Here is a 16,392-nt window from a genome sequence, read left to right on the forward strand (position 1 = left end):
AAACTTTAAGTTTGGGAAGTCTGTTTCCAAAAGGCAACAATGATTTACTTGAAATAGAAAGTTTGCATACAAAGTTGTTGTTTTTAGAGGAAGAGATTGAAGAGGCAGGTGGCGGGAAGACTAGAAATGGTGAAGAAAATGGTTCTAAAGCTGTGAAAACTCTTCTTCCCTTCGTCGAGGGAGCTGACCCTAAGTCTAATGAATTACAGGATGTTGGTGGAGAAGGACAAGAATCGGCCGTGAGGATGGATGTGGGTATTCCAGTGTTGGAAACACAGAAAAAGGATTTCCAAGTGGGTAGGTCGTCAGGAAGTGATTCTTTCACTATGTCTACTTCACAACTTTGTCCAAAAAGGGGAAAGGCCTTAAAACCATTTGTCGCCTGTCAACAACTCAATTCCTGACTTGTCTGCTATGCCTAAAACAGATATTCTTGCTTCCCATCCAGGAGGTTCTGATGCAAGAGAGAGGGTGATAGTGGAAGGAGGAGAGAGGGTGATGGAAGGAAGTAGTAAGGGGGAGGCAGACAGAATATGGGAGTTGATCTATACAATGATGGAGGAACTAAAAGAAGGAAAGGATTCTTAGAGAGATGCTGTAGCCAAAATAAGTGAGTAGGGTAAAATTCTTCCTTAGACATTGGTTGGAAAGGATGGAGAAAAGAAAGAGGATGATTGTTGTATTAGGAAGGGGGGTGGGAAGGAACAAAGAAGAAAAAAGATCTGAAGTGGAAAGGCTAATCTCAGACATTTAGGGATATTTAGAATTTAATGGTAGAGGGGATAGGAGGAAGGGCCTAAAATGAGGAGATTATGGCCTTTTCATGGGCTTTTTTGCTATTTTGTCTCGATGAAATTTATTAGCTGGAATGTAAGAGGGTTAGGGAGTTCAAGAAAGAGAAGGGTGATCAAAGACCTACTCTGAAGGGGAAAACCCGATGGTGCTGTTACAAGAATCCAAAATGATGGAATTAGATGGGAGATGGGTGAGGAGTTTTTGGAGGTCTAGAGGTTTAGGTTGGAGCTCGTCTCCTTCTTGGGGAGCCTCGGGGGGGGGGGATCGTAACACTGTGGAGGGAGGATGTGGTGGAAGTAGTGGAAGAATTGATAGGCAGATTCTCAGTTTCCATTAAGTGTAAGAATGTAGAGGATGGGTGTGTATGGGTCTTAACCAATGTTTATGGCCCTAATTCCTATAGAGAGAGGAATGAGATGTGGGAGGAACTATATGCAATCAAGGGGCTATGGGATGGCCCTTGGTGCCTGGGTGGAGATTTTAATGTCATTAGATTCTCTGGTGAAACCAGTAATCCCCAACAGGTAATTACAACAAGCATGAGGAAATTTAATGGTTTTATTGAAGAATGTGAATTGAAGGAAATACCTTTGTTGCAAGCCAGTTACACTTGGTCCAACTTTCAGGAAACCCCTTTGTGTTCGAAGTTGGACAGATTCTTATTTAACCATGCCTGGGAGAATAGTTTGGAATACTTGGTTGCTAGAGCGTTACCCAGGGTCACCTCCGATCACTGTCCTATCCAGATGGGTACTGAGTTTTTTCCTACAGGACCTAAACCTTTTAGATTTGAAAATATGTGGCTTACCCATCCAGATTTTGTGAAAAAAGTGAAGGAATGGTGGGGTGAGGAGGAGAGGGGGGTAAGATGGAAGGGGATCAAGTTTCATAAGAAATTAAGAAGATTGAGAGCCAAAATAAAAGAGTGGAATAGAGATCATTTTGGTAGAATTAAGGAGCAAAAATTGTGCCTAATCTCTTGAATAGGCAACTTGGATGTAAATGAATCTCAAAATGGGTTGACTGAGGAGGATAGAGTGTTAAGGAGACAATTGAAAAAGGATTTGGAAGAGGTGTTACTAAGGGAAGAAATCAATTGGAGACAAAAATATAGACACAAGTGGATTAAGGTAGGCAATGGGAACACTAGATTTTTCCATGATTTGGCAAATGGGAGATGAAGAAAGAAACTTGTGACCAAGCTAGAGATAGGAGAGGAGGTGATTACCAACCAGGATGACATAGCCAGAAAATTTGTGGATTACTTCAAATCGATTTATAGAAGACCTTTGAGTGAGAGAGCAGTCGTGGAAGGGGTGGAATGGCCAACCATTGATGATGGAGTGGCAAGGTGGTTGGAAAGGGATTTCAAGGAAGAAGAGATTAACAAAGCTGTCTTTCTAATGGATAGATCCAAGCCTCCAGGTCCAGATGGCTTTACAATGGGTTTTTATCAAGACTGTTGGGAGGTGTTGAAAGAGGATTTAGTTGAAGTCTTTAAGGAATTTGTAGACAATCACATTATAAGCCCTGGAACTAATGCCACCTTTTTGGCCTTGATACCTAAGAAGAATGATGCCAACCACCCAAAAGATTATAGGCCAATTAGTTTGGTGACAAGCATCCATAAAATTCTGGCTAAAGTGCTATCATTGAGGATCAAAACAGTCCTCCCTTCTATCATTAGTGAAACCCAAGGGGCTTTCATTCAAGGGCGACAAATAACAGATCAAATCTTAATTGTGAATGAGTGTGTGGAGGAAATGAAAAGGTCTAGGAAGAGGGGCTTCATTTGTAAATTGGATCTTGAAAAGGCCTATGATTTGGTGGACCGGGAGTTTCTATTAGAGGTTATGCGAAACTGTGGATTTGGGGACAAGTGGTGTAGTTGGATTTTTGGGTGTATCAGTACTTGTCACTACTCTATTTTGGTAAATGGTATGGTGAGGGACTTTTTTCCAGCTTGCAGGGGTGTCAGGCAAGGGGATCTACTCTCACCTTTCCTTTTTACCTTAGTAGCTGATGTGATTAGTAGGATCATTACTAAGGCTTACAGTGAAGATGCCATTAGGGGTTGGAGAATAGGGAGACACCAAGTCCTTCACCCACCTTCAGTTTGCAAATGACCTAATGATCTTTTGTGAAGGAGGTTTTAACGAAAAGGTAGCAAACCTAAAGGAGCTAATCAAAGGATTTGAAAGTATTTCTAATTTGAGAATAAATTTGGAAAAGGGCTGCATAGTGGGTATAAATTTGGAGGTAGGGGAGGTTGAGGCTATTGCGAAGTGTCTTGAGTGTTCCACCTCTGCTTGGCCTATGTCATATTTAGGGCTTCCTTTAGGGGCAAATCCTAGGGAGAGTAGATTTTGGACCCTAGTGATAGAAAAGTTTGAGAAGAGATTACCCTCATGGAAGAGGAATTATGCCTCTTTAGCTGGGAGAACCTTGGCTAATTTACCTACCTATTTTTTGTCTGTATTTAGGATACCAGTTAGGGAAGCTAGGAAACTGGAGAAGTTGATGAGAGATTTCTTATGGGAGTCGGGACAAGAAAAAAAGGATCACTTGGTTAATTTGGAAATTGTGTGCAGAAGTAAAGAAGAGGGGGGTTTGGGACTTGGGAGGGTAACTAGAAAAAATCATGCTCTGTTAGGGAAATGGTTGTGGAGATGGCCATTGGAAGAGAGAGATTGTAGCATGAGGTGGTGGGAAGCATTCATGGGAGGTCAGAGAATGGATGGGATGCTGGTGTATCAAGGCAAGCTAACCTAGCAGCACCTTGGAAGGCCATTCACAAAACCCTTCCTCAATTCCTCAATTTTAATAGGTATGAAGTTTGTTCTAGCAACACTATTCATTTTTGGGAGGATACTTGGGTAGGAGACACCTCTAAAGGATCTGTTCCCTTCGCTATTTTCTGTTTCTTTGTACGAAAAAGAGGTGGTCTCAAAATTTGTCTCACCTTTGGGAACACCCTTAGATCCTACTTGGGATTTTGGGTTTCGTAGAGGACTTAGGTATGATGAAATTGAATCTCTTTCTGTCTTGCTTGGTTGTCTTAATTAGGTTTGTTTGGACCCCTCCAAGCCAGATAAGAGGGTATGTACCCTAGACCCAATGGAACCTTCACTTGTTCTTCTTTCTTCAAGTCCATCTCTCAACTTTCTACTCACCAACCCTTTCCGTCAAAGGAAATTTGGTGTAGTCCAGTTCCCCAAAAAATTATGGCATTTTGTTGGGAAGTATTCCATGGGAAATTAAAACTCTAGATAACCTACAAAGAGAAGACCTTTCCTCTGTATTTCTCCTAATTGGTGTATCCTCTGTAGAGCTCACGGTGGGGATTGTTACCACCTATTAATATCTTGTCCCTTTTCTGTAGACCTTTGGCTTGGCTACTTTCGTTGTTTGGGAGTAGTTGGAGTCTACTAGCGGAAGTTCACATGCTCTTCAACCATTCTACCTTTTATTGGCCTACAAAAATAGGGAGAATTATGTGGTGATGTGCTTGTGCTGCCTTGATTTGGATTATTTGGGAAGAAAGGAATATTAGAATTTTTCAAGAAAAGGAAAGGAGCAGTCAGGAATTGAAAGACTGGGTGTTAAATAGGGCAATACCTTGGCTGAAGACCTTGGAAATCTTTAATCAATTATCCTTTAATGACCTTTGGAGAAATTGGTCAGTAGTAGTGAGGTGTTCATCCCTAAAGGACAAATCAATTACAAGCTGGTCTCCTCCATCCGAAGGCTCACTGAAGTTGAACTTGATGGAAGTAGCATGGGTAATCCAGGATTATCCGGAATGGGGGGTGCTTTGAGAAATGAGAAGGGAGAGATTTTGTTGCTCTATTCAGGTCCCTTGGGAATTGGGGACTCCATCAGGGCAGAACTTTTAGCTGCCGTACAAGGGGTGCAATTTGCAAACCAGCTGGGGGTACAACACCTAACAATCGAGGGGGATCCCAAAGTGGTGGTGGGTTGGTTGAAAAATCCTGAAGAGGCTATGTGGCGTTATAAGAATGAAATGAAGAAATTTAGTTGGTTGACAACAGTGGGTGGGGAGATCAGTGAATACTTTGTCAGATGTGTTAGCTAAGCAAGGGGTTAATAGGGAAGAATTGTTTTGGGCTCAGTTGTGATTCTTGCTTTTCTTTCCTAGTTTACTTGTAAGATTCAAGGAGGGGCTGCAGCTCGCCCTCTCCCTGGGGTGTTGTATGAACTCACTCTAAATCTTCTTCTGAATCAATAAATTTATTATCATTCATAAAAAAAAAACAATTATGAGAGCTTACAGATGTAATACAGTTGCTTCAAGCAGGGAGGGAGGCCAAAAGATGAAAAATACAAGCTCATAGCTCTGATGCTGGTTGTAAATTTATGAAATAAAACTGGAAAGCCATGTTATAATAATTTGGATGTCAAGATTTAATAGGTTTTCCATTTTAAATCTAGTGGTTGCAAACCTGTAAACTTGCTACCATGGTCTGTAATCACTTGAAGCCTTTGTTTTGAAACTTTAACAACCTCCCATTGATATCAGATCTTCACTAGGGAAGTACTTTATTTTTGTCACCTATTTTGTGGGGTTACGTATAGACGAATGTAAGCAATGATTTAAGTGGAAAAGTAATCATGACTTCTTGCTAGCTATTCAAGACATTTGAGACATTGATAATCCTTTTGCTATCGAGTAGCATATTTGATTACAACAAGGGATGAACTTAGAGATTTTCTAATTGATTTTGGTGATCAGTGGGTAGGGATTTCTCTGTAGACTTGGTGATTATAAGGGAGTAATCCATTTGTTAGTCACCAATGGGCAGCCAATTTACAACATTACACCCCCACCAACAGAGAATATCTCAATCCAAATTCTTGAATTGTCTCAAAATTTCTTCATTTCCCCCAATGAGAATATTTCTTTTAAAATTTAAGTTTTGCATTTTTAAGTATTATCATTTGCGATTTTTTACTTTATTATTATTATTATTATTATTATTATTATTTAAATTTGTGCCTTGCTTCAGAAAGGCATTCGCCTTATCTTGTGCCTTGGGGGCAAAAAACCCCTCATGCTTTTCTTGGACCTTGCACTTTTAAAACACTGGTTGAAATATATTCTAGTAACACTTCATGTTGGAACCAATGGAAACGGAAATACACATTGACGAATTAGTGAATATGTTGATATTTTAAATCATGTATTTGAGCCCCCAAATGTCCCTGGACCAATCTTTGATAAAGGTGCATCTAAAGGGTTGAAAGTGTACGAGTCTAAAAAGAAGAAACAGAGGCAATCTCATTACAAGGCCCACATCCAATCCTAACCTCAATTCTGTATCCAGGTTCATACCAGAGCCTAAGCCTGTAATGAAGTCCATGCCAAAATCAGGTTCTCATCCAGGCCAACGCTCAAGCAGACATCCAAATCTATACCCATGTGCAAAACTAGATTCATGGCCCATACCCAAACTTTGATACATTACCCATTTGCCAACCAATTAACTTTGAAATAAGAGAAGTGAATGCACCTTATTGTTGGTGTATTGATATTTTAAGCTTAGAGAATGTGTCTTTTGGAATTAAATAGAGAAATGGAAAGTGATAGTATTACTGTGTTAATCCTTGGAGATTGTGTAGTGGGATTTTTCTTATGAATTCTTTTGTAACTAAAAAGTGTATGAAAAGTTAGAGTTCTAGTCTTCTAGGTAGATTCTCTAGGAAGTAGTAATTGAGCTTGAATTTTCTTTTTAGTTGAGCTTCAATGCTGGTTCCTTTTCTAGCAAAAGGTATGATTATATTATATATGTTGGCCTATTAGTTTGTTCAGTAAGAGTCAATTGAATGGATTGAAGTTGTTTCTTTAGTACTTATGCCTAGACAGTGTAACACCATCAACTATATCAGAATTGAGATGTCTCTGAATTATTGGTGTGACTCCACTTTTGAAGTAAAGTTCTTAGGCGAGATGCTAAAGACTCTAGTATAAAGCTCTGGTGCAGTCTATTACCCCTTTATTCCCTATATCCTTTTCCATATCCTGCCATTTTTAGATACTGCCCTGAGCTTGTAATTGTGCATATTAGCTGGATTTCATGCATCCTATCAATGATATAATAATCTCTCTTGACGATAAACCCCTCAGACCATATTAGCTGGATTTTGTGAAAGGGACAAAATCTTAGTTTTCATGGAACAACCATTTTTGTGAATTTGTTTGTTCTTTTAGTTGTTCAGTTACCCTAGTATTTGTTGTTGTTTGTGGTTACTTTCAAGAAGTCCTATTAATGGTGCAGTATACTGATAGACATTATATTGTGATTATTGTCTTGACTTAATTATGTTTTCTTATAACAGGATGGCCTGAAGCCAATACAAGTTGCTGCTGCAAGAGGTAATCGGGGAGCTGTTGAGATTCTTTTCCCCTTCACTTCTCCTATCCAAACTATTCCAGATTGGCATGTTGATAGAATAATTGAATATATGCAGTCTGAAGAAAACAAAGAACAGGTAGGCCATTCATGTTTCTTTCTTGTTTATTTGATAAACATTCTTGTCAAGTTGTTTCAATAGTGAATGGTCCAGTAATCTGGTTTGTATTTTGAAAGATGTGCTCAATATTCCCATAGAAGTGGACCTATATCCCAACTGTTATAGATCATGTGTCAACCAAAGATGATTTGATACATAATTCTATGTAAATGATCACATTTTTATGTTGTCTAATTGCCAAAGTTGAAGCTGCTATTCATTAATTTTGAGAAGCAAAATTTGCAGGGAGAAGCAGGAAGTTCAAGGAAAGTTGATGTGCCAAATGATCCCAACTTACAGAAGAAAGTTATACCTGAGGTAGTGCCATTACTTTCTTTTTATAAATTGTAATTGATAATGAAAAGCTAAAAATGAGAGAGAGGTTCCTTGAATGAATCAAAAAGATGAGATATTAGCCTATTCCAGCAGCAATGCATCAAGGAAGCATTAGCATGTAGCCCTCCATTAGAATACAAGCATCCAAACCACTTTTGGCTGTGTTATATACCTTTTTTTCTGTTAATTCAGCCGTCTTTTTGCTCAAAGGGACTTTATAGCCCAGTGTACAGCCCCTTAATGTACTTGGGTGGATGTATTCTTGCATAACTCAAATAAATACAATACAATACAATTCCTCACTTTTTTTACTCTCTTTACTCTCAAAGTATTTAGTATGACCCACAGGTTCCAAAAATATTATGCACTTGTATAAAAAAAAGAAATTGATACGTGCATGTGCATGCATGCACTAGGCGCATAGCAGCCGAAGACCCGGTCAAAATGGATAACAGCAGAAGACCCGGTCTTATTAGCCCTTAGTTGTGGATAAGCCTTAGCCATTCAGTTTTAATTCTGTTAGAATAGATGTCTTCAATTCTGTTTCCTAGATAAGTGCATTCTGTTTTTTTTTGTTGATAAGTTCCTAAGATTAAGGGGCAGTAGTTCCTATTTATACTCCCAGTTTGTAGCACAATGAGGCTATAAATATAGCTTGAATGAATGGAATTGGCATTGGCTTTCCTACAACCAAACTCTCCTTCTCTCTTCTCCTTATTCTAGATCCTCCTCCCTCTTGTTGGAGAACTGTGCGTATCATTGGTATCAGAGCCGGTTCGACCATGGACACCCGTGGAAAGACTAACGCGGAATTCTACAATGAGGTCAATGAAACCTTAGCACGACATGAGTCGAGCTTAGACCAGGTGAACACTGTCTTACGAGCAGTGTTAACCGAACTCCAAGCCCTTCGAGCCTTACGAACCACTCCTAATACCACTCCCGAGACTAACCCCTTCGCCCATGAAGAATCCTCACACCCCCATACTTCCCGTTCCAGCTCCACCCATGACCACCCTCATCAACACGTCAAGCTGTCATTCCCAAAATTTAATGGGGATGATCCGAGCGGCTGGATTTACAAGGCGGAGTAGTATTTTGAATTTCAAAATATTATTCTGGACCAACAGGTGCAACTAGCTTCCTTCCATTTGGAAGGCATCGCCTTGCAATGGCACAGGTGGTTGACCAAGCATCTCGGACCGCTCACATGGGAAGAATTCTCCAAGGCGGTGTTACAACGGTTCGGCCCCACCGACTACGAGGACCCATTGGAAGCGTTAACCCGCCTGAAGCAAACCACCACTGTGACGGCTTATCAAGAAGCCTTCGAAAGGCTCTCCCACCGAGTTGACGGTCTGCCCGAGAGCTTTCTCATTGGCTGTTTCATTGCAGGACTTCGTGATTCTGTTTAGATGTGAAGATCAAGTAGCCTCGAACCTTGATAGAGGCGATTGGAGTGGCCCGGTTAATTGAGGAACGAAATCACTTACAACGGAGAGCTAGCCAGCCGGTTCGATCCCCATCAGCCATGACAACCCAGAAGGGGTCACCCAACCCCATGGCCGGTGTACTGGGGCCTCTACTAAGCTCGCGTGCGAACCAGGTTTCCAGTGCTCCTTCCACAAAATTCCGGCAACTCACCAACCAGGAGGCGCGAGAACGTCGTGAGAAGGGCCTGTGTTACTACTGCGATGAGAAGTTCACCCCCGACCACCGTTGTGCACACCCACAACTGTTCATGATTGAGGATTCAGAATCGGCGGATGTGGAGACTGTCGAATCAGAGGAAGAAAACCAAGAAGCCATCCCTAAAATCTCCTTCCATGCTATTGCAGGAGCTGAGCACCCACAAACCATACATGTTCTTGGGAAACTGAGAAACAAGAACGTGACGGTGCTAATTGACGGCGACAACACCCACAACTTCATTGACCAAGCCATCGTCTCCAAGTTCGGGTTGCCAGTGAACCGAGACAAGAAATTTCAAGTTATGGTGGCCAACTGTGAAAAGATCGAGTGCATGGGGCAGTGCCGATCTCTCACTCTCGCCATTCAAGGTCACCCTGTTACCGCTGACTATTATGTTCTCCCCGTCGCAGCATGCCAATTGGTATTGGGAGTACAATGGCTAGAGACGCTTGGACCCGTCAAGATGGATTACAAACAGCTAACCTTGACGTTCAAGGAGGGACTCTCTTGCACCTTCCAAGGATTGGAATGAGCCAGCATCGAAGCCTTAACCAACAAGGAATGCAACGGGTTACAAGGTACGGGATTTTTTTTTTCAAATAGTTCCTTCACATAGTAGCGGCCAACCAAGTTTCCTCCCACCCGAGATGGACCACCTTCTCACCGAGTTTTCCCATGTGTTTGAGCCGCCCGCAAGCCTGCCTCCTAAACGACCACGTGACCACCGAATTGCACTGCTTCCCGACAAAGGACCAGTTAGTGTGAGGCCATATCGATACCCATATTACCAGAAGATCGAAATAGAGAAGATGGTGAAGGAGCTTCTGCAGACAGGGCTGATAAGACCAAGCAACAACCCATTCTCATCCCCGGTTTTGCTAGTGAAGAAGGCTGATGGAGCTTGGTGGTTTTGCGTGGATTACCGAGCACTGAAGGAAATCACTGTTAAAAACAAGTATCCCATTCCTGTGATTGATGAATTATTAAATGAGCTCTACGGCACCAAATTTTACTCAAAACTAGATCTACGGTCAGGATACCATCAGATTCGAGTGCAAGAAGAAGACGTCCCTAAAACAGATTTCCGGACACATGAAGGGCATTACAAGTTCTTAGTGATGCCGTTCGGCTTGACGAATACACTTGCAACTTTTCAAAGCCTCACGAACGACCTCTTCCGCCCATACCTTCGGAAATTTATTTTGGTCTTCTTCGATGACATTCTGGTTTATTCTAAATCATGGGAAGACCACCTATCTCATTTGAGAGTTGTTCTAACTGTCTTATCCTCTAAAAAATTATTAGCAAAAATGTCAAAATGTCAATTTGGTGTTTCGCAGGTCGAGTACTTGGGTCATATGATTTCAGAACAAGGCGTGTCCGTTGATCCAACCAAAATACAAGCTGTTCTCGCATGGTCTACACCGACATCAGCAAAGGGGGTCCATGGCTTCCTCGGGTTAGCAGGATATTACCGGAAGTTCATTCGTGACTTCGGAAGCATTGCAACTCCCTTAACCCAACTGTTGACCAAAGGGGGATTTCAATGGAACGAGGCAACAGAGCTGGCCTTCCAATAGTTGAAGAAGGCACTCACTTCACCGCCAATCCTACGTCTACCGGATTTCTCCCAACGATTTGTGATTGAATGCGATGCGAATGGAATCGGGATTGGTGCCATCCTCATCCAGCAAAACCGACTGGTGGTTTACTTCAGTGAAGCATTGAAAGGTTCAGTCTTGGTGTTATCCACCTATGAGAAGGAGATGTTAGCTATTGTCAAAGCCATTAAGAAATGGCGCCCATATCTGCTTGGAAAACCATTCACAGTCCGCACCGACCAAAAAAGTCTTAAATATTTACTCGAGCAGAGGATAACCACATCGGCACAAACGCGGTGGCTGCCAAAGATACTGGGGTACGACTATGAGATCGAGTATAAAAAAGGGGCCGGGAACCAAGGTGCAGATTCCTTGTCGTGTATGGCTGAATTTCAATTTCTTTCCATCTCTATACCACACACAGACTGGTGGCTGATGCTACAAGAAGAGGTCAAACGAGACACCTTTTATGGGGAATTGATGAAGAAGCGACCCTCCCACAAGTTGCTTCAACGAGATGGAGTATGGTTCAAGGGGGACAAGATTTATTTGAGCCCCGCCTCCACTTTGATTTCAAAAGTGATGGCAGACTGCCACTCACCCCCTGTAGGGGGACACTTTGGGTTTCATAAGACCCTCTCTCGCATCAAGCACAACTTCCTTTGGCCCCACATGTGTCAGACGGTGAAGGAATTTTTGCAGCAATGTGACATATGTCAGCGTTTCAAAACAGATTGCATGAGACCAATGGGATTGCTTCAGCCATTACCGATACCTACTCAAATGTGGATAGACATCTCCATGGACTTTATCGAAGGATTGCCTCCTTCCAATGGGTATATGGTTATCATGGTAATTGTGGATCGGTTGACAAAATATGCCTACTTCATTCCCTTAAAACACCCATTCACTGCCACCACAGTCGCTAAGGCATTTGTTGCCAACGTTGTCCGCCTACACGGAGTTCCAACATCCATTGTTAGCGACCGTGACAAGGTATTCATCAGCTCATTCAGGCAGACACTTTTTCAGATGCATGGGACGGAATTGTGTATGAGCTCGAGTTACCACCCCCAAACCGACGGACAAACCGAAGTTGTTAACCGGACGTTGGAGCAATATCTACGGTGCTTTGCAGGTGACCAGCCGCGGAAATGGTTAGAGTGGGTTCCTTGGGCAGAATACAACTACAACACCTCCACTCACTCTTCCACCAAAATGACTCCCTTCGAAGCAGTCTACGGTATCCCACCCCCAAGTCTGCTGACCTATGTACCAGGTACTGCTCGAGTAGGGGCAGTTGACGAATACTTGCGTGATCGGGACATCATCCTATGCGAGCTACAACATAACCTCCAGGTAGCTCGGAATCGGATGAAATGTCAAGCGGACCAACACCGACGTGAAGCCTCGTTCGTAGCAGGTGATTTCGTGTATGTGAAGCTGCAGCCGTACCGGCAGACATCAGTGGCGTTTTGGCGTTTCATGAAGCTCGCTCCACATTATTTTGGGCCATACCCAATCATTGAGAAGATTGGTCTAGTAGCCTATCGCTTAGCCTTGCCCCTAGGCTCTCAGATCCACAATGTGTTTCATGTCAGTTTGCTGCGGAAGCACTTGGGACCCATCACCCCAACATCCACTCAGCTTCCCCCAATCTCGGATACTTCGACCATCCTACCCCAACCGGAAGCAATCTTGGATCGTCGTATTATTCACAAAGGCAAATACCGCCCAAAATCCAGAGTCTTGGTCAAATGGGTTGGGGTGTCGACCGACGACGCAACCTGGGAGAATGAATAGCGCTTCAGCAAATCATATCCCGACTTCCTTGCGGACAAGGATCTTTCAGGGGGGAGGAAATGATACGTGCATGTGCATGCATGCACTAGGCGCACAACAGCCGAAGACCCAGTCAAAATGGATAGCAGCAGAAGACCCGGTCATATTAGCCCTTAGTTGTGGATAAGCCTTAGCCATTCAGTTTTAATTCTGTTAGAATAGATAAGTCTTCAATTCTGTTTCCTAGATAAGTGCATTCTGTTTTTTAATTTTGTTGATAAGTTCCTAAGATTAAGGGGCAGTAGTTCCTATTTCTACTCCCAGTTTGTAGCACAATGAGGCTATAAATATAGCCTGAATGAATGGAATTGGCATTGGCTTTCCTACAACCAAACTCTCCCTCTCTCTTCTCCTTATTCTAGATCCTCCTCCCTCTTGTTGGAGAACTGTGCGTATCAGAAATATGCTTATCCACTATTGGAATGAATGTCATATCATAAACTAGAATGATCTTTCCTTGATGAGCAAATGTTAAGCATATTGTAACTCTACATTCATGATAAAGCCCAAATAAGAAAAGAAATATTAATCCTTTTTGTGGTGTCCTTTGACCTTTCTGTTGTAATCCTGTAAACTTTTTCTTTGCTTTATTGCACATATGTAAGGGATATATTAGCAACCTTTGTTGTGGTGTCCTTTGACCTTTCTGTTATAATCCTGTAAACTTTTTCTTTGCTTTATTGCACATAAGTAAGGGATATATTAGCAACCTTTGATAGTATCTTGATGGTATTTCAATAATTTCCTATTCTATATAAAAAAAGATGGTATTTCAATGAAATGTGTTGCATCTTCTATAGAAGAATACTTGTTAGAGAAGGTAGACGATAGGTAGGCATTCAGTTGCTTTAAATTGTAATGTGAATTTATACTAATTGTCAAAAACTATAAATGTAGAATTTCTGCAAACCACTATAAAAAGAGGCACTGAAGAAAATGCATTTACTATGTTACTATGGTCTCCCTATACGAGGATAACACATAAGATATACATATACCTTGTCCTGGTGAAAAGGTTCCAGCTATTTGGGGTTGACTACATGAATCCTTTCCAGGGCTATAAATGGTTCACATCAAATTGTATATCTCATTTTCAACTGTGGTCCTTTGTAGTATTTGATTCAAGTCTTATCTACCAGATTAGAATGGATTTGGATTGACTTTTTTTTTTTTAATTTTTTTATGGACAACAGAACAAATTTTATTATAATGAAGGAGAAAGTATTACAAGAAATCAGTCATCCCAGAGATTGAGATGGCAAAATTGGATTGAACTTGGACATCAAATTACATTTAATAAATTAAACTAAAATCAATTAGAACATTATATACTAATCTTAATTCAAGAAAACGAAATGGAGACTGCGCATAATCTTAATTTAGGAAACCAAAATGGAGAGCATGGATTGTTCTGTAGTTCACAGCATTTGGGGCCAAGACTCCTTCAATTGGTGCTACAAGCCAGCCACAGGCACCACCAGAGGTGTGTTTATGGCCTAGGGCAACAAAAAAATCAGAAGCATTAACTACTGGACTCTTTCTCTCTTTCTCTCTCTCTATTCTGGGATGCAGCTCAAAGGCTACTTCCATTGCCTCATATCATGTTTATATTGGCTCAAATGACATTGTTGGCCAGAAGGTTCATCTGGGGAAAGTTTGGTGACATCAGGGCTAGATACCCTCTCCCTTGGTGTGTTGAAGTCTTCAGCACCATCAGATTTACCTTTGAAAGGAATGGAGACTCAAGAATCACCACAATGATATGAATGGTGTTGCCAACTTTGTGAACAAGCATGAGCTGATTGATCTCCCCTTCTCTGGAGCTGAATTCACCTGCAAGCAACCAAGAGGACCCAAATTGTAAAGTTGGATCACTCTCTCATATTGGCTGATTGGGTGGAGCACTTCCCAATAACCCATCAAAAAGCCCTCCCAAGACCCCTAGCTGACCATGTGTCGCTTCTTGTGGGAGGAAATTTCTTCCAAAACCTGAGACCTTTCTGCTTTGAAAACAACTGGCTCGAAGATGATGGTTTCAAAGACAAAATGAGGGAGTTCTGGAATCTTTTGATGTTGCCGGAATTGGTACTCACATCATTGCAAAGAAGCTTCAGCACCCTAAGTATCAAATTACAAGCCGGAAAAGCAATCCAGCACATTCTCAGTCAAGCCTTTCTTGAATTACTTGAACACCCCACTCTCTGTTGACTTCCATCATTGCCTCATCTGGTCCCACCACATCCCATCAAAAGTTGCCTTTCCTATCCTGGACTGTTGCCCTTGGCAAATGCTAACCCGAGATGAGCTCTCCACCAGAGGCACAAATCTTGCCTCTAGTAGTTTGGTCTTCTGCAATTGTGATCTTGAAATGGCCTACCACCTTTTTTGTTCATTGCCCTTGACAAAAGAATTTTTATATCCTTCCCCTTTTTTTTATATCAATGAAAGCAACCTTTTCCTAAAAAAAGAAAGATTTTTTGTCAATTCAATCACAAACTGATGCAACTGTAACAAATTCTATATCAAAGATCATTTTCTGGGGGTTGATTCACAAGAGTTTTCAGAATGTTTACTTTTATTTTAGACCGCTGGTTCCTTTTTGAATTTTTGATCTTTATTTAAGTATTTCAAGGTAGATGTGGGACAGGGTAATAAAGTACAGTTTTGGGAAGACCTTTGGGTAGGGGAAACCCCACTTAAAGACCAATTTCCTGATCTTTGCTCTTTTAAACCTCAAGGGGAAACTTTATCTAATTTGGGAACACCTTACCCAAATGGTGTGAATTGGAACTTGGGTTTTAGAAGGGGATTAAGGGAAAATGAGTGCGAGTCTTTAATTCGACTGCTAGACCTACTACGACAAATCCACTTGGGCCCATCTTTGGAAGACTCTAGAATTTGGGTAGGCTCTACAGATGGTCTCTTCACTTGCTCTTCTTTCTTTAGAGTACTTGCATCCCCCAACCCCCTAATTAGGGATTTCCTTGTGAAAGATATCCACTGTAAGCCTATTCCCCTAAAAATTCAAGCTCTCTGTTGGGAAATATTCCTTGGCAAGGTAAATACTTGTGATATGCTGCAGAGAAGAAGGCCTTATGCTTGCCTTTCTCCTCATGTGTGCTCTTTGTAAAGGAAAGTGGTGATATCCTATCTCATTTATTAATATCTTGTTCTTTTATACATTGAATTTGGGAATTCTTTTGTATTCTATTTGGCTGCAGGTGGGTCCCCCCTCAAGATGTGATAGGACTTTTCAACCGTGACTTCTTAAGACAACCAAAGAAAAGAGGGATGGTAATGTAGAAAGCTAGGAAGGTAGCAATATGCTGGGTGGTGTGGGAAGAAAGGAATAACAGGATATTCTTAGAGAAAAGCAGAACAGTAGAGGAAGTAATAGACAGTATCAAGGTTAAAGTAGCTCATTGGCTGAAATCCTTGGACAGCTTTCAAGTCTTCTCAGTCACGGACATTCTAAGAACCTGGACTGAATTTGCATAGTCCTCGAGAGTGAGAGACAAAGTAAGGATGGAGTGGAAACCACAGAAGGCAATAAAATCAAACTGAATTTTGATGGGAGCTCCCTTGGAAATCCGGG

General features: G+C 41.6%; 1 protein-coding gene across 1 annotated transcript in view; it reads left to right on the forward strand.

The window, feature by feature from the left end:
- Window positions 1-16,392, forward strand: part of TPR10 (ankyrin repeat family protein) — a 39,599-nt gene that overhangs the window by 15,707 nt on the left and 7,500 nt on the right. Inside the window, exons 8-9 of the mRNA XM_088960358.1 lie at window positions 7,153-7,305; window positions 7,573-7,644. Of these exons, the coding sequence (XP_088816484.1) occupies window positions 7,153-7,305; window positions 7,573-7,644 (225 nt within the window). The remainder of the gene's footprint in view (window positions 1-7,152; window positions 7,306-7,572; window positions 7,645-16,392) is intronic.

This window comes from Nelumbo lutea, chromosome 1, assembly GCF_056320005.1.
Source record: "Nelumbo lutea isolate HS-2025 chromosome 1, American lotus-T2T, whole genome shotgun sequence".
Classification (NCBI taxonomy): domain Eukaryota; kingdom Viridiplantae; phylum Streptophyta; class Magnoliopsida; order Proteales; family Nelumbonaceae; genus Nelumbo; species Nelumbo lutea.